Source organism: Lagenorhynchus albirostris, chromosome 9 (genome assembly GCF_949774975.1).
Source record: "Lagenorhynchus albirostris chromosome 9, mLagAlb1.1, whole genome shotgun sequence".
NCBI classification, from domain to species: Eukaryota; Metazoa; Chordata; class Mammalia; order Artiodactyla; family Delphinidae; genus Lagenorhynchus; species Lagenorhynchus albirostris.
Window position 1 is genome coordinate 53,407,445 of NC_083103.1, and position 17,095 is coordinate 53,424,539.

The window sequence follows — 17,095 nt, forward strand, 5'->3', positions numbered from 1 at the left end:
TTATAAGCTTCTTTATTCCCAGTGCCTAGCAGACTGCCAGGGCAGTGAATGTGGATGTCAGTAATATCTAACTGAAATACTTGTTGAAATACAAGTGATGATATTAAGCATCAGTTGGATAATATAATTACAAGTATTGATCAAGGAGTTCAGAGTTCAGAGAGCACACTTTAAATTGGCATATGGTTGAAGAAGGCTTTAACAAAGGAGGTAGGACTTGAATTGGGCTTTGGAAGATGATCATGCTTAAGTGAATGGACGGGGGATATCATGTTCTAAGAAGCCTCTTTTTCAGGAGGAATTCTTTAGCGTGTGCTAAGTATCAGCAGATAAGCATTTTTCTAGATCTAAAACACTATAGTAAGTTTCAAGAAGGCTGTAGAGATATGGTCTTGGCCCATCAAAAACTGTCAGGACGGGGCTTCCCTGGTGGGGCAGTGGTTAAGAATCTGCCTGCCAATGCAGGGGACATGGGTTCGAGTCCTGGTGCAGGAAGATCCTACATGCCGCTGCAGAGCAGCTAAGCCCATGTGCCACAACTACTGAGCCCACGCGCCACAATCTCTGAAGCCCACGTGCCTAGAGCCCATGCTGCACAACAAGAGAAGCCACCACAATGAGAAGCCCGCACACCACAACGAAGAGTAGCCACGGCTTCCTGCAACTAGAGAAAGCCTGCGCATGGCAACAAAGACCCAACGCAGCCAAAAGAACAAACAAACAAACAAACAACAAACTGTCAGGGCTTTGCAGAATTAGAAATTACCACTGGCTGCTTCAGTTTGATCTTTGAGTTTAAGCTCTGTTTCAACTTTGGAGTTGTTAAAGGTCGTTTTATATGATGCTTGTTCAATAATCCTTCTGGTAGTGGACAGTTGTATATAGATAATAATAAGTATGTCATTATAGCTAATATCAAATGACCATTACTGCAAACTAGGCACTCTTCCAAAGCATTTTGAATGGATTATTTAGTTAAGTCATTTAATCCTCACAACAGTCAAGTGAATTAGGGCCCATTATCCCCTCTCATCTTACAAATGAGGAAACTGAAGCACAGAGAGGTTTAAATAACTTACATGTAACACAGCCATCAAGTGGAGGAGCTAAGATTTGATCCCAGGCAGAACAGCTTTAGGGCCTCTACTTTAACTTCACCCTGTACAGCCTCTCTTATAACTATGTTAAAAATAAAATGTTTTATACAGGGATCATTTAGCATCTTGTGGTTCCAGAAAAGGAATCCTATTATTATAACCCTCCCCTATTTTTCTTCATTCCTCTTCTGACGGCTCCTTATCTCATTTGCAGGCTCCTCTTCTTCTACCTCATCATAAAAGACTGGAGCTCCTCAGGCTCAGTCCTTAGCCCTCTTTTCTCTGATTTTTTTCTTCACCACCCTTGCCCAGTGATCTTATCTACAACTATCATTTTAATTATCACCCACATTGAAAGGAAGCACAGTGTAAATCTTCAGCCCAGATCTCTTTTCCGATATCAGACCTCTATTCAGATTGCCTCCTGGTCCTTTTCACAGCACATTCTGTGTGCCCTTGTTTTTTTCTTCCTGTCTTCCACCCCAGCCATCACAAGCCTCATGGTCTTCCAGTGCTCTGTTTTCAGCAAATGGAATCTCCATCCATTCTTTTACGCTGGCCAGGAAGCCACCTGGTTCCTCCCTTTCCCTCTTACCCCCATATCCAACCTTCACAGCCTCTGCTGATTTCCCCTAATATGTCTATTTGCCTGTATCTATACATTTCCACTCTGGCCCAGGCCTCCATCATCTCTCACCTGTACTACTGCACAGCCTGTGGTCCCCCAGCATCTGCTCCAGACCCCCTCCACTCTGTTCTCCAGCTTCAGTGAGAGTGTACCTGTCAAAATACAAATTAATCAGTCAGTCTCTTTCTTTCTCTCCTTACCCCCCTAGACACACACAGACACACAGACACACAGACACACACACAGACACACACAGACACACACACACACACACACACACACACACACACACACACACACACACACACACACACACACACACACACACACACACACACACACACACACACACACACACACACACACACCTAGCCTAAAACACTTTAATGACTTAAATAAAGAGAAAAATGCTAAACATGGCCTCTGGGCTTCTGCAGGGTCTAGACCTTGTTTTCCCCTTCAGCTTTATCTTCTGCCGTGCTACTCTTCACTAGATGACCTTTAGGGTCCTCAAACGTTCTCTCTCTTGACATATGCTATTCCTTTTGCCTGGATGCTCTCACCCACCCACCCACCCACTCTTTACCTGGTGAAGAAGTCTACTAGCCCTTCGAATCTTGGCCTCTGCTGGGTTAGTGGCATAGCATGTGTCAGAGGTTGTCATTTTGCATTTATATCTACAATTCTGTGACAAATGTCTATCCTCTCCCACTTATAAGCGCCACAGAAGCAGGAACCATGGCTTTTTCCAATCACTATTGTATCCCCAGAGTCTAGTGCACAGTGCCTTGTGCATAGACACTCACTATATATTTAAATGAGGGAGTAAATAATTTGTTAATATGTTCTGTTAATATACATACAGTTTATACTGCACCTCTTGCAGTAGTACAGAGGGCTACAAAAAATAAGGTTCCCGAGACATTGTCCCTGAAGTCCCACAGTCTCTAAGCAGTGATTAAATGATGGCTAACTGTCATTTAAGCATTTTTTCCAAAGGCCTCCAGCATCTCTGAAAATGGTGGCAGAGCTATCCTTTTTTCTTTTAAAATAAACAACTAAGGCCCCATGGTTCGGTTCATGTCAGGGCTTATTAGAAATGTGATGGTGGTTCAGCTTTAGCAGTGTCTTTCAAAAACTTAATTTCATAGATTCTGTCATTGGCCTCTGGAGTCTAAAGCTTCCTATAGCTCTCTCTGCAAGTCTACTTTTTAAATTCTGACCAAGGTTTAAATTTCCCTATCAAGTTCTTTCTGGGGCTGGGCTGTGACATTGCTATTCCTCTGGTTTCCCTGGCAAAGGTCGTTTGTTTTTTTTTCTAGTTTCAGCATAAACACTTTATCACTCCCATGTTTCAGGTGCTATCTAGACACTCCGAGGGGTCATCAGGTATCCTTCCTGGCATCTCTTTCTGTTTCTGCAGACCATGTTACAGTCCTTATAATGTTTGTTGCCTTGCCTGGCTGTGATTTCAGTACGTTAAATTTGTGTGATGATTTCTTAAACGGAAAGCTGATGGGTGAAGTGGTTGACCTGCCAGCTCCTGAGACCTTCTGTCTCCCTGGAGGATCACTCTCTATTCCCTAATCCCAGGGAACTCAGCCTTGAAGGAACCAAGCTGGCTTCCAGGTGGGCTCCATGCTGTGGGAACCCCCTCCATGCTGTGGGAACCCCTTCAGCCTCTGTTCATAGCGTGTGCTGGGACCTTTCTTTTCCAAGGTGGGCCCTGTTGCCCAGGACCACGGAGGCCCTCACATCACAGAGTCTGGGGAAATGGATTTCTTCAGCTTGCTTGTTTTATCCTTTGCCTGTGGAATTTTCTCTTTCACAAATTCGTCTCTCCATCAGAACTCAGTTTAAATAAAATCTAAAGGCTCCCTTGTTCAGTTATTCCTTTTTAAACTCTGTTTCTATTTAGTCAGGCTTTGGCAAGAAAACTTCTAAGCGGAGCCCAGGGGAAAAGTGACCATTGGCACAGATTTTAGCCTGTGCTTTGGGCCAAGATTGTTTCTATTTTTATTTTGTTTCTTGTTTTTGTTAACATCCAGGGCACAGATTAAGCACTTTCACTTATCTGTAATGGTGAGAGACCTTTAGATTGCTTGCCTTTGGCCAAGATTCTGCATGCTTAAAACTATTAACCCCCAGCTACCTCCTGGGAGATAAGATCTAGCTGTTCAATTTGGCTTTTCCAAAAGGAGGCTGTGTGCTTCTACTTGATCTGAGATAGAAAAAGGAGAAAGGTAAATCCCAACCTTTGCTGGATTTTCAAAGAGGTTAGTAGCCTAATTTATGGGTTGTCTTTTTTTTTTTTAAACTAACTTTATATTGTAATTTCTCAGCTGCCAAAAGACGTAATTCTGCCTCAGCTTCGCCTTGGCAACCTGCTTTTGGCACTCTGTGCAGCCCTGTCGTTGCTCTGCATTATTTAAGCAGTAATCTTTAAGAAGGTGAGAAACTATTATTGCTTTTTAGCAGAGTTGACATGCTATTGGCGCAGAGTAGTACCTAGAGCTTCAAACATTTCTAATGGCTGTAAACCAACTTAAACACCTCCATGTAGATGTCTCACTGCCATGAGGTCATAGTTTGCTACAAGGGGGAGAAAGAAGAAGATCAAATGTTATTTAAAAGTGTGGGTTGTTGTTTTTTTCCCTTCTTTTTAAGTATTCTTATTCCACTGAGTTGTGGCTGTAGGTTTTGGCCAGGATCCAGACAATCAAGATTTAGCATTCTGACCAGCAGTGATCTAGTAATGTTCCTCAGAGGAAACATTTTGTAGGAGGGAAAGACACATATTTGAGACTGTGAATTGTACTCCTTCCTAATACTTTACAGTGTGAGACCTGGTTGTAGACAGATAAAACAAGCACAAGTGAATCTGAACGAGAACAGAGGGAAAAAAAAGTTTTCAAAGAGCTAAAACTTCACTCCAGCTTGAAGAACTCTCTTGAGGTGGGAAATCTTTACATTTTCTCTTTATTTCACTTTCCCCTAAGTCTTCACATTCATATCATTCCATGGCAGAATGTATTTCTGTTCATAATTGATACTTAGAATGCATTAACGTTCTTATAACAGCATAACAAGTCTTAGGAAGTAAAAATGCCACACAAACTTAATGTAGGCAAGAAGAGAAGAGAAGGAAAAGGTATCAAGCCACTTGACCTAAAAAGTATTATTCTGATTCTCACTCCTCCCTCAAATAGAAGTAGAGTGTGTTTTGGTGGCCAGTCCTATGGATTGGGAGAGAGAAGGAAATTAACATTTTTCAGTCAGACTCCCTCTGTTAAAGCACAGTTAGTTGCTTTGTGATCTTAGGCAGGTTACCTAACCTCTGTGCCTCAGTTTCTTCATCTGTAAAATGAGGATGTATACTTCATAGAGATGTGAGGATGAAATGAGACCATGTATAAAGCTGTTAACAGATTACTTATTCCCTAGTACTTCATAAATGTTAGTTGCTATTGTTTTATTATTAATAATTTATGGAGTACCTACTCATTGTACTAAGAATTTTCCTTGTATATTTTATTTAATCCTGACTGCAACAGCTGTTAGATGGATATACCCACTTCACAGGAGAGGAAACATAGGTTCGGGGTAGTGAAGTGCTCCACCCGTCTCCCATATTTTATAATGGCAGAGCTATAGTGAAGGTCTGGAATATTATATATGGGAGATGTGGAAATGGGAACACATTTTGGACCAGTGCTTTCTCACTTGGTTTCCTCTCTCCCAGTCCCTTTTCTGTAAAAAGAAGCTATAGCTTCGGGAAGTAAAACCAACAGAAAAGGAAGATGGGGAGAGAGTGGTGGGGCAAGGATAGTGGAGTGGAATGAACTGGTTCTGCTGTCTCCCGGGTTGGGCTGGCTTCATGGCGAGGTATTCGTATAATAGTTATAGAAGTGCTGAACAGGGTCCTCCTCTTTTAGGTTGGGGAAGCAGAGAAATTCTCCCTCTTATAAAAATTCCCTCTCCCTGAAGCTAAATTCATAAAGAAAAATGACACATCAGAGGTTTGGGGACAATTGGAATGTACCTCAAAGGATTCTGGGAAGCTCTTCTAGTCCCTCAGCATTTGGTAGATCGTGTAAATAGAGGCAGTTGAGCATTTCCACTTGATTCAAAGCCTTTCCCACCCCATGTCCTCAGGAAAAAGGAAAAAGCTGGAACGAAGTTTCACATTGGGCAGAATAAACCTTTTGATTTAGTACTTTCTCCCCCAAACTCTTTTACACTTGCCTTGACTCCTTATCTTCTGGCAGGCAGCTCCCTGATGGGCAGGAGTGGAGATGGCGGGGGAGGGGGGGAGGAGCTCTGAGTTTGTTCCTGCTATAAACATTATTCTGTATAGGAGGAAACAGTAGAAGGAATGAGATCTAGATTCTGGTCGTTCCTCTGCTACCTGTTCCCATGTGTTTCCGTCTAAGACCTTAATGTCTTTGAGCCTCAGTTACCTCTTCTGTAAAATGAGGCTAATACTTTTGGAATCCAGAGCCCACGGAAGCAAATAATAATGACAGCAACCACAATTACAGCTACTACTGCCATCGGTATATATGCCAGGCATTCTGCCAAGGATTTGAAGTGTGTTATTTTATTTAATCCTTACCAGAGTCCAATAATCTATTTTACAAAGAAGAAAACTAGAGCACAGAGAAGATAAGTGACTGCCTACAGTCATATAACTAGCAAGTGGTGAGTTCGACCTTAAGTTATAACTCCAAATAAACAGGATCACAGTTGCCGATCCAGAAGTTTGAGCATCCTTTCTCATCACCACCACCATCTCCAGGTATCTCCAGATATAGCTGAAGAGATAACAAAAGGTAACTGACTGCAGTAAATAAGGACAGAATGAAAAAGAAATTAATGACCTTAATTTAGAGAGATCAAGGAAGACTTGATCCAAAGAAGCCAAATTTAAACCAGACTGTCCTCCTTGACCTCTAAACTCCAAGCCACTTGCCTTCTCCCTCACCATGCTATTGTTGGGATCCTAGGATATCCTTTTTTACTTGTAGCAAAAAGGCTTATTATTAAGTAATTTAACAGTCCCCAATGTGGTTCAGTTATTCAATGACCTATGCCCTGTTTTACTAAACCGTGGCCTAGTAAATTTGTAATTACAATATCTTTGGGTTGTTTTTTAATAAATTCCTTTTAATTGCAGCATTAAACCCCAGATGTCATGTTTCCAGTTTGGACCTAAGCCAAGCTAGGAGAGGCATCCATTCAAGGCAAACAGCTGATGAGAAGAATGTGTGCAGTGAACTGGGGGACTCAGTCCCGTTGCTAAACCTCAGGCTCTTTGCCCCCGTATCTAGTGCCTTAGAACATAGGGACCCTTGGCCGAAGTGGAGGATAAAGAAATGCTACTACATTTCCTGCTGCATCCACTCCTCCCCAGAACACTCAGGTTTACTCTGGTTGTCTCTAAGAGTAGAAATTCCCTGTAAGTTATTCATCACTATTTAAATACTGTACTAATTCCATTTGATAAGTAAATTGTTAATTGCCTTTAAAAATTGGTCTTAATAATTAGTAAATCTAGGCATTTCAACCTCTTCTTCCATCTAGATAAAATAATTATGAAGCCAGACTGTAATCAGACAAAAAGAATCTTGAAACATTCTGGGCATTCTTTTTTAATCTATCAATCATTTGCCTTTTTAATTGCTACCTTTCTGGGGTTTTCTGGGGTGTTTTTGTTTTTGCGGTACACAGGCCTCTCACTGTTGTGGCCTCTCCCGTTGCGGAGCACAGGCTCCGGACGCGCAGGCTCAGTGGCCATGGCTCACGGGCCTAGCCACTCTGCGGCATGTGGGATCTTCCCAGACTGGGGCACGAACCCGTGTCCCCTGCATCGTCAGGCGGACTCTCAACCACTGCGCCACCAGGGAAGCCCGCTACCGTTCTCTTTTTAGGCAATAATAGAGGTATAATGTTCCTATTTTTCTTGTAAGAATCTAACTAATACCAAAACGTGTAATGAAGATTCCTTCTAGAAACCTTCTATTAAATATGAAAGTCAGAATTATTTTATTAAAAATCTATGCCTTGGGCTTCCCTGGTGGCGTAGTCATTGAGAGTTCGCCTGCTGAAGCAGGGGACACAGGTTCGTGGCCCTGTCCGGGAAGATCCCACATGCCGCGGAGCGGCTAGGCCCGTGAGCCATGGCCACTGAGCCTGCGCGTCCGGAGACTGTGCTCCGCAACGGGAGAGGCCACAACAGTGAGAGGTCCGCGTACTGCAAAAAACAAAACAAAACAACAAAAAGAACAAAACCAAAAAAAACTCTATGCATTATGTTTTTATACAGAAATACAATAGTTTGTTTTTTAATAGTAAAACTTCAGAAATATCTTAAATCCACAAAAATAAGAAAATGATTAAGTAAGTTATGATATTCCATTCAATGGAGTAGCCATTTAGAATTGTTTACCAAGAGGTTTGAATAACTTCCAACAACAGGATACAGAATTGTATATATATACTGCAAACACAGCTTTCATTTTGGTTTTTGTTTGTTTGGTTTTGTGTCTTTTTTAAATTAAACACACATATATAAAATCAAAGTCTGAAAGGAAAATACCCAAATAATGGTTATTTGATGGGTAATAGGCTTTTGAGTGATTTTTATTTTTTAATATGGTTTATATTTTTTAGTTTTCCAGGGAGTATAAATTATTGTAATAATTAAAAATGCATGTGTGTTTGTATATATTTTAATGCAGTCATTCAACACTTGAGCTGTTTAGACCTCAGCTATCTTAAAAATTTGGAACATTGCTAAGATTCTGGAAGTAATAAAAAATTAATTCTGAGCAGCCAAAACTGATGTTACAAAACTCATATAATAAAGCATATTATGCCCAGGATATCTGCTGGTCCATCACTCAAATCCTGTTTACTCTTGCTTTGCACACAATTCTCAAGACATCTACTTTACAAGAACACAGCAAATTAGAAGCAAATGTCAAAAAAGGAGAAGCGCTCACAGGCAAGAGCACTGACTTGGCCACACGTGACAGCCTGACAGTGAGAGAGGACACAGAAAAGCCTGAGTGCAGACTTAAGAACTCAGACTCAGATCCCCGATTCAGAAACACGCCCCTGAAAGACCCATAGTCTCTCTACTATGTCATAGTTAGTAAGACATGTTAATACTGATGGCCCAAAGTTATCAAGAAAATACATTTTTTAATTGGAAAATGAATAGATACATGCATATGTATAACTGAATCACTTTGCTGTACACCTGAAACTATCACAACATTGTTAACCAACTATACTTCAATATAAAATTAAAAATTAAAAAAAATTCTTTTTAATAAAAAAAGGGAAAATACCTTTCTTGTTCAACTTTTTTTAAGATTATAAGAAAGACTAGGGCTTCCCTGGTGGCGCAGTGGTTGAGAGTCCGCCTGCCGATGCAGGGAACACGGGTTCGTGCCCCGGTCCAGGAAGATCCCACATGCCGCAGAGCAGCTGGGCCCATGAGCCATGGCCGTTGAGCCTGTGCTCTGCAACGGGAGAGGCCACAACAGTGAGAGGCCCACATACTGCAAAAAAACAAAAACAAAAAAGATTATAAGAAAGACTAATAAAAATTTTTGAAAGGTTTCATGGCACATAGCTGCAAATAGGAAAAAAAGACAGTGTGTGATTGTAGGGTAAACGTTAGATATGTAGACTTCCTTATTTGTCTCCGTAATACCTCATCTTCTTACCGTTAAGAGGGAACGTTTTACTGTTTCTTAGGTTTTCTAAATTGTATTTGATACTGTCATTACCCGGGTTCTCATAAAAATCCAGGAAAACTGGGTAAGATCCCAGGATCAGGATGTCAGCAAATGCCAAAGTCTCCATCTCACAAAAGCCTTTGAATCCATGCATCGAAACAGGAGTAACGTCATCAGGGACCTACTGTTGATGCACAGGGAACTCTAATCAACATTCTGTAATAACCTATATGGGAAAAGAATCTGAAAAAGAATGGACATATGTATATGTACAGCTGAATCGCTTTGCTGTGCACCTGAAACTAACAACATTGTAAATCAACTATACTCCAATATAAAATTTTAAAAATTAAATTAAAAAAATAGCGGTAACACCCCAGACCCAGAGCTTAGCTATAGGTTGGGCGGGTTAAAGCTATAGGTTGGGTGGCAGCAGGGAGGGTGTCAAGTCATTCACCCTTCGTAGCCATAAGTGGTTAAGCACCTGGCCTGTGGTCCCATGCCAGCAATATCACCTTCAGCGTTCCGGGCGGGTTTACCTGGTGCTTCCCACCCCTCATGGGCTGTGGTGGCAGCTGAAAGCGTGGCCTGTCTGCCCAGAATAGGCTGTCTGTGGGTGGTGCTGATGCTGTTTTGGTTTGATTACCTAGGGCCCCTGCAGAATCATGTAGAGAGGGACACTTGTCAGCAAGTAGCAGTGAAAACAAGAAGATTGGCCAAAATGTGCAGCTTACCCCATTACTGTGAGTTTTGACAACATATTAACTGAAAACCCAGATTAAGGCCAACAAGTTTTGCTCTGCTTAGTTTTTCTTGAGAACTAAAAACAGTAATTTACTAGTCTACTTGCCTGGTTCTGTGTGTGCCCCAGTGAGCACCCCTAATTAGGAAATCGCTCTTGGTACCAACACTCATAGCCAAGCAAGGGAGCCTGATGGGCACATGGATTAGAAGAAGCCTTTTGGTTGCCTTTCCTCAAGAAGCTTGACGAACCTTTGCTTAGACCACAGGGATAGTCGAGCATCAAGAGAGATCTGAGAGGAGAGGGGGCAGGAGCTGGCCTAAGGGTTTGGGGCTGTAGACACAGGTAGAAGGAACCCGAGATCCTTTCTTCTTTCTCACTGCACTTACCATGACTGTAATTTGAAAATGTATTATTTCAGTAATTGTGGATGTCTTTCTACTGCAAGATTGGAAGCTCCTCAGAGGCAGGGCCAGCATGTCTCACATCTGTTTCCCCTCCTCAAGGCCTGGCACATGTAGCAGCTATTTGTTGGATAGGTATAGTTTTAAGTCTAACCTCTGCTCCTGCCTGGTACTTGTTTTTGCAAGCCACTTCTCTGTGTGTGTTTCCTCATCTGAAGAACACCAGTCAGATGGATCTTGTGTTTGCACCTCCCTCTGTCTCTGGACCCAGTTTGTTCATATAGTTGTATTGAAGCTGACTAGCGTCAGCCAAGTATGATGTCTAGAACTGTGATTAGTACTCCAGAGGCGGCTTCACTAGCGTAGCTTACAAACTGACTATCATTTCCAGAGTCTGGGTACTCTATTTCCATTAACTAATTATTATTTATTATTTCAGACTTAAGAGTAATAACGTATACCCTGCTTTCTTGATGGGGGTTTTTGTGAGGACCAAGTGAAATAATGTATATGAAATAACTTCAGAAACTATAATGCTTTGGGTAGCCAAACAGTGATTATTATTGCTGGCCCAAAAGTATCCTCCTGAGAAGTAAATCAAGTTTGAAGGAAGGTACTGAAGACCAAGTATTGTAAAGTGTGTGTGACTAGCGTTATAAAGGAGAGGTCATTTCCCAAGTTAATTTTTCGTTGAACACACATACACACACACACACATCTCCTTGGTCCTCTCTCTGCCACTTATCTCATGCAAGGCAGTTAGCATTTGGGTATTGGAAAAGCTATTGATCATTGAGCTATGAGTCATGGGTTTTAGTCCAGCCTCACCCCTGCCTCACTGAGGTTATTGTGGGCAAGTCATTGAAGTTCTCTGTCAAATGAGGATACCTGCTTTATGAAGGTAAAATAAGACTTGAATATTAAAAACAAGAATAAGATATTGGTAGCCCTTCAGACATAAGAAGTTGATCACATCCTCATATATTTTTCTTTCCAGATCCAGTCCCTCCAGTTGCCTCGACCCCGCCCTACCCTCTCCATATATTTCCGTATATCTTGTATCCTTCTTAAAGGAAGCTCCCAATGCTGAACTCAGAATACTTTATGTTGCATTTTGTATTTGGACACTAAAATTAATACTAAGGTTGAGTATTATCAATTTGTATTATCTCAAACCTAAATATGTTATTTCCTATCTCTGGATCCAGAAGGTTTAAGCTGAGTTCTGAAGTTGAAAGTAACTTCTATTTTTGTTTGTCTTCTAGCGACAGACATCACACCTCCAGTGCAATCCCTGTTCCAAAGAGACAAAGCTCCGTATTTGGGGGTGTAGATGTAGGCTTCTCTGGGGGGATGCCTTCACCAGACAAAGGACACCGGAAACGGGCCAGCTCAGAGAATGAGAGACTCCAGTACAAAACCCCTCCCCCCAGTTACAGCTCAGCATTAGCCCAGCCTGTGACCACCGTCCCCTCCACGGGAGAATCTGAGAGAAAGACAACATCTCTGTCTTCCTCCTTGGACACCTCCTTGGACTTCTCCAAAGAAAACAAGAAAAAAGGGGTAGATCTAAGTGACAGCTTCAATGGAGGCCATGGGAGTGTGAACACTAGCCAGGAACAGGGACAAGCCCTCCCGGGGCCTCCAGCCACAGTCAACGGCACCCTCCTGCCCAGCGAGCAGGCCGGCTCCTCCAGCGCCCAGCTTCCAGGGGGGTTCCACCCGGTCTCCGAAGCCGAGCTCTGCTGTACCGTGGAGCAAGCAGAAGAGATCATCGGCATGGAAGCCACAGGCTTCACCTCAGGCGATCAGCTGGAAGCATTTAACTGCATCCCTGTGGACAGTGCCGTGGCAGTGGAGTGTGACGAACAAGTTCTGGGAGAATTTGAAGAGTTTTCCCGAAGGATCTATGCACTGAACGAAAATGTATCCAGCTTCCGCCGGCCACGCAGGAGTTCTGATAAGTGAAGCGAGCGGACAGACGGTAGGACCAGGATAGAGTCACTGCTTGAAATGAGGATAAAGCTGCACTGGTTACCCTTTGTAATAATTATGACACAAAATGAATATTAATGGAGGATATTCCTCAGAAAAATAGACTTTGTGAATCAAGGAGGGACTCAGGATCATTGTGTATCAGTGGGCCAAAGTTAGACTTTGCTTGCAAGATTTGCTTTTCAGGCCTGACAGTTATTTTAAGGCAGAAGTCTAGCTCTAGTCACCTTATAGGCATTTGACTGCTTTTTTATTTACACTTCTGTGTTATCCTCAGAGGGAAGATGATAATATATAAATAATATAATGAATTTATCTTTAGTTTCTTATAAGCATTTGCCCTCACCATAGTTTATGAAACTTTGGGAAAATTGAATATTCAGTAAAAGGTCTCCAACATCCACTGAAGGATCTTTGGCCGTCCATTAAGTTGATGAGTTAGAAGCACAATGGCCTCCTTATACCCAGGCCCACCTGCCCCTGCCCCTGCCCCTGCCCCCGCCCCCAGACTTCACAGTCAACCTAGCTGTCACCCCGTCTGCACAGTAGATACCTTGTGCATCCTGACGACTGAGGACATCACATTTGCTGGTTCTTTAATGAAGTTGCCATTACCTTCCACCTCTTCCAGTCAGCCATACCCTTGCTGCAGCCCTCAGATTATAGGGAAGACCTCACCTCTGGTGGATCCCAGGGGATCCTCAAGGACCCCTGAGGTTACTATAGTCAGATGGCCTCCAGTTCCCTCTGGGGGCCACAGTTATGTGGGCAGAGGCTGTTGTCAAAAGCTGGGTGTGCTTTCTGGCAACACACTCACCATACAGAAATCCCTATATGTAAACCCCATGTTAATTTATTAAATTTCAGTTGGAAAGGAAGGCATTGTATATGATAAAATATGTGTAGAGTCAGGCTGTCCAGTGTGCAGACTGCAAGGCAGTTGAGGTAGTTAGATTAAGAGACTAGATGAGGCATAAAATACTATCGGTATGTGTGCAATTGCATAAATATTAAATTATGTTTTTGAAGTACATTTTCATTCCTGGAGCTCAGATATCATTTGCTATTGCTATATACTTTATATACCCAAGGACATCGCCTCAGGGTTGCAAGCTCTTTAAGGAAATTTTATGCTTATATCCGTGTATTGTATAAAGAATAAAAATTGAGTTTACTTCACTCAACCTGATTTTTTTTTCCCCAGCTTTGAAATTCCTCTTGAACCTACATCTCCGTATGTTACATCATGACAGCACTAGCCTGAACAAAACCTGTGGCTGTATCTAAGCTAATCTAATGCCGTTGACTTCATTTGAGTTTACATATTGTGTGTAGCAACACACCGTCACAGGCGTACTCTGCAGTAGCTCATCTGTCCTCTATAATGACTTAACTCACAGGTTTCATAACCATTTTCATATTTTGTCCAAGCATTCCTGGGCTCAATTATAAACATAGCTACACTGGTAAATGGAATAGTTCATGTTGTTATTTTTCAGGTAAAGAACTCACAAGATCATTGTATGACTGACAGACCCAACCTGCAAGCAATTAAAAGTTTTAACTTGATCTGAAGAAATCCATCTTACTCCTCTAAACAGGTGGAACTACTCCAAACCTGGAGCGGAAGCCATCTGTAGAGTCATGGCTTCTTTGCAGAGTACTGTCATTCATTTTGGAGTCAGTACGGGTGGAGCTAGACATGATCTTGGATGTACATCAGACTGGGCTGTGGGGTCCTCCAGTGAAGTAACATCTACCCCCCACCAAGCCCAAAAAAAAGAGGTTTTGAAGGACTATATTAGTATTGAACAATGGAAAGTGAATCACATGTGACGTGTGATTCTTCAGATATGGGAGAGACCTTTAAACTTCATGCGAAACTCAAAGACAAGGTGCATTCAATGCAGGTCCTCCAGCCCGGCTTCTGGCATCACCAAGCAGAGGGACCACGTACAGGAGCACCCATAGTTACAGTGTCATCTCAGATTCCACACAGCCAGATAGAGCCTGCAGCTCCGGGGTTCCACCTGTCAGTCTCCCATTTGTGGACTCCCTGATTCTGGGGTTCACAGCTTTTGACCCACACAGCAGGGAACCCCACCATTGAATGTGATCTGGTAGGCCAGAACTGATCAATAGTTACCTACACATTTGCCTAATCCACACTGTGTCCAGTGATGCTGTGCCTCAAAACGCCACTTAGGTTTCGGTTTATTTAGTTTAGGTTTTGAGTTTTCACTGAGTTTGTTTGATGTCTGCAGTTTCTGCCAAACTTGGGTAGATCCTACAGCATTACATTCTCCGGGAATAACTGACATTTCCCAAAGCTGCAGAATTCATTTTGCCTCTGTTTAAAGTGGCCAAGGCCAAATATGGGATGAGGTATTATCTCCTACTAATCTTTGTAATTTTTGCTTTGAGAATATAAGTTGAAATGAAAACTCAGTCCTATCCATTTCTGAACTGCTAAGAGCCCTTTCAATTTTCATGTAGCTGAGACACTTTTACAGCCGGCAAATGTTATCAGATGAATATTTGCTTGTGTTTTCTCTCTCCACTTCCCCTTACCCACTTTAAAAATTCCAGAGATTTTTTCCCCCCCAGAATATTAGTTTTGGAAGATTGTATCCAGCTATATTTTTTTTAGCAGTTCTAATAGTGCCCATTTATCCTGACCTAACCAGTTATTTAAATAATTTTTTAAACCACCACCAATAATAAATGGCATGTGAAACTGATCTGTTGGTAATTGGAAGAAAACTCAGCATCTGTATTTATAAAATAAAATTGATTAGTATTTATTTTGAGAGTAAAAGTGTATGTTACTTCCCTGCTATGTTTGAGTCCTGTCTTCTTCACTGTTTTGAATTTCATACTAAAGCTGAGTTAACTATGAAAACCTCATTCTTAAACAGTCAGCCAGCCATTCCGCATTTACTGAGCTAGCTCTCTCCCTCTTTGCAAGGGACTGGACTAAACAAGGTTACACAAAGATTAATAAGCCTTGACCTCTGCCACATTCTCCAGTTGTGGGGGGAAGGGTGGCATAAGTATATTAACAATTAAGTATAATTCAGTGTGATAAATTCTATGATGGAGAAATGTATAGCCATGCTACAGAATTCAGAGAAAGCTATTCTGCCTCAAGGATCAGGAAAGGGTCGTGGAGGTAATACAGATGAAAGATGTATAAGATTTCACATTACAGATGGAGGGAACAGCATGGGCAAAGCCCAGAGGCAAGGCAGGGCCGCATGCGTGTTTGCAAAATTGCAAGGAGTTTGCTGTACTTGGGCCCTGAATGGATGTGAAGAAAGGTGAGAGGAGAAATTGAATTGCAGACCCATGGGGAAGGACTTAAAATGCCAGGGGAAGAGATTTGGATGCATGCAGTGGGCGACCGATCGGTACCCTTTCCAGACTTGAAAGCAGAAGAGTAACTTGGTTAGATGTGAGTTACGACTAGCAGCCATGCTGAGGCTGGACTCTAGTGATGCTCTTCTTAATCTTCTAATGTACTATTTTGTTTAGAAAAAAAAGTCTCTCTGAAAAAGAGGTTCATCCTTGTGTCCTTAATGGTTTCAGGGTAAATACTGAATAATGAACTGGGTTTTTACCGTGTGATACAAAGGGCAGCCGGCATCTATTCTTTAGAAGCTAGATTCCGAATGCCCCAATTCAGCCGCTTAGAAGTTATGACCCTGCTCAAGTCATGAAACCCTTAATGACGCCTCATTTCTTAATCTGTAAAGAATTAGAGAGAACTCTGCCCTTGCCCTTATGTTTGTATGGGGCCTGCACCATCAGTGTTGGTTCCCTTTTGTCCTGTGGAAGGCTGCCTGCCGCCTAGTGACAGAAAGGATGCCTGAGACTCGCTAGAACCATTTCTTGTTCTAGCACTTGGGCACGGCCACTTAACCCCTCCGAATCTGGCTTCCAATCTGTCACATAGGGATGATACCTCACACCGATCAGAATGGCCATCAAAAAGTCTACAAACAATAAATGCTGGAAAGTGTGGAGAAAAGGGAACCCTCCTACACTGTTGGTGGGAATGTAAATTGGTACAACCATCATGGAGAACACTATAGAGGCTCCTTAAAAAACTAAAAATAGAACTACCATATGGTCCAGCAATCCCACTCCTGGGTATATATCTGGAGAAAACCATAATTCGAAAAGATCCATGCACCCCGATATTCATAGCAGCACTATTTACAATAGCCAAGACATGGAAGCAACCTAAATGTCCATTGACAGATGAATGGATAAAGTAGATGTGGTACTTATATACAATGGAATATTAGCCATAAAAAAAGAATGAAATAATGCCATATGCGGCAACATAGATGGAACTAGAGATTATCGTACTAAATGACGTAAGACAAAGACAAATATCATGATATCGCTCACAGGTGGAAGCTAAAAAAATGATACAAATGAAGTTATTTACAAAACAGATGCAGAAAACAAACTTA

The 17,095-nt window shown here is 42.0% G+C and overlaps 1 protein-coding gene across 1 annotated transcript in view; it reads left to right on the plus strand.

Moving 5' to 3' along the window:
- UVRAG (UV radiation resistance associated) overlaps nt 1-13,793 on the plus strand; it is a 366,512-nt gene extending 352,719 nt beyond the window's left edge. The window contains 1 exon segment of the mRNA XM_060160058.1: nt 11,885-13,793. Within this exon segment, the coding sequence (XP_060016041.1) occupies nt 11,885-12,587 (703 nt within the window). The 3' untranslated portion in view covers nt 12,588-13,793.
- The last annotated feature ends 3,302 nt before the right edge of the window (nt 13,794-17,095 follow it).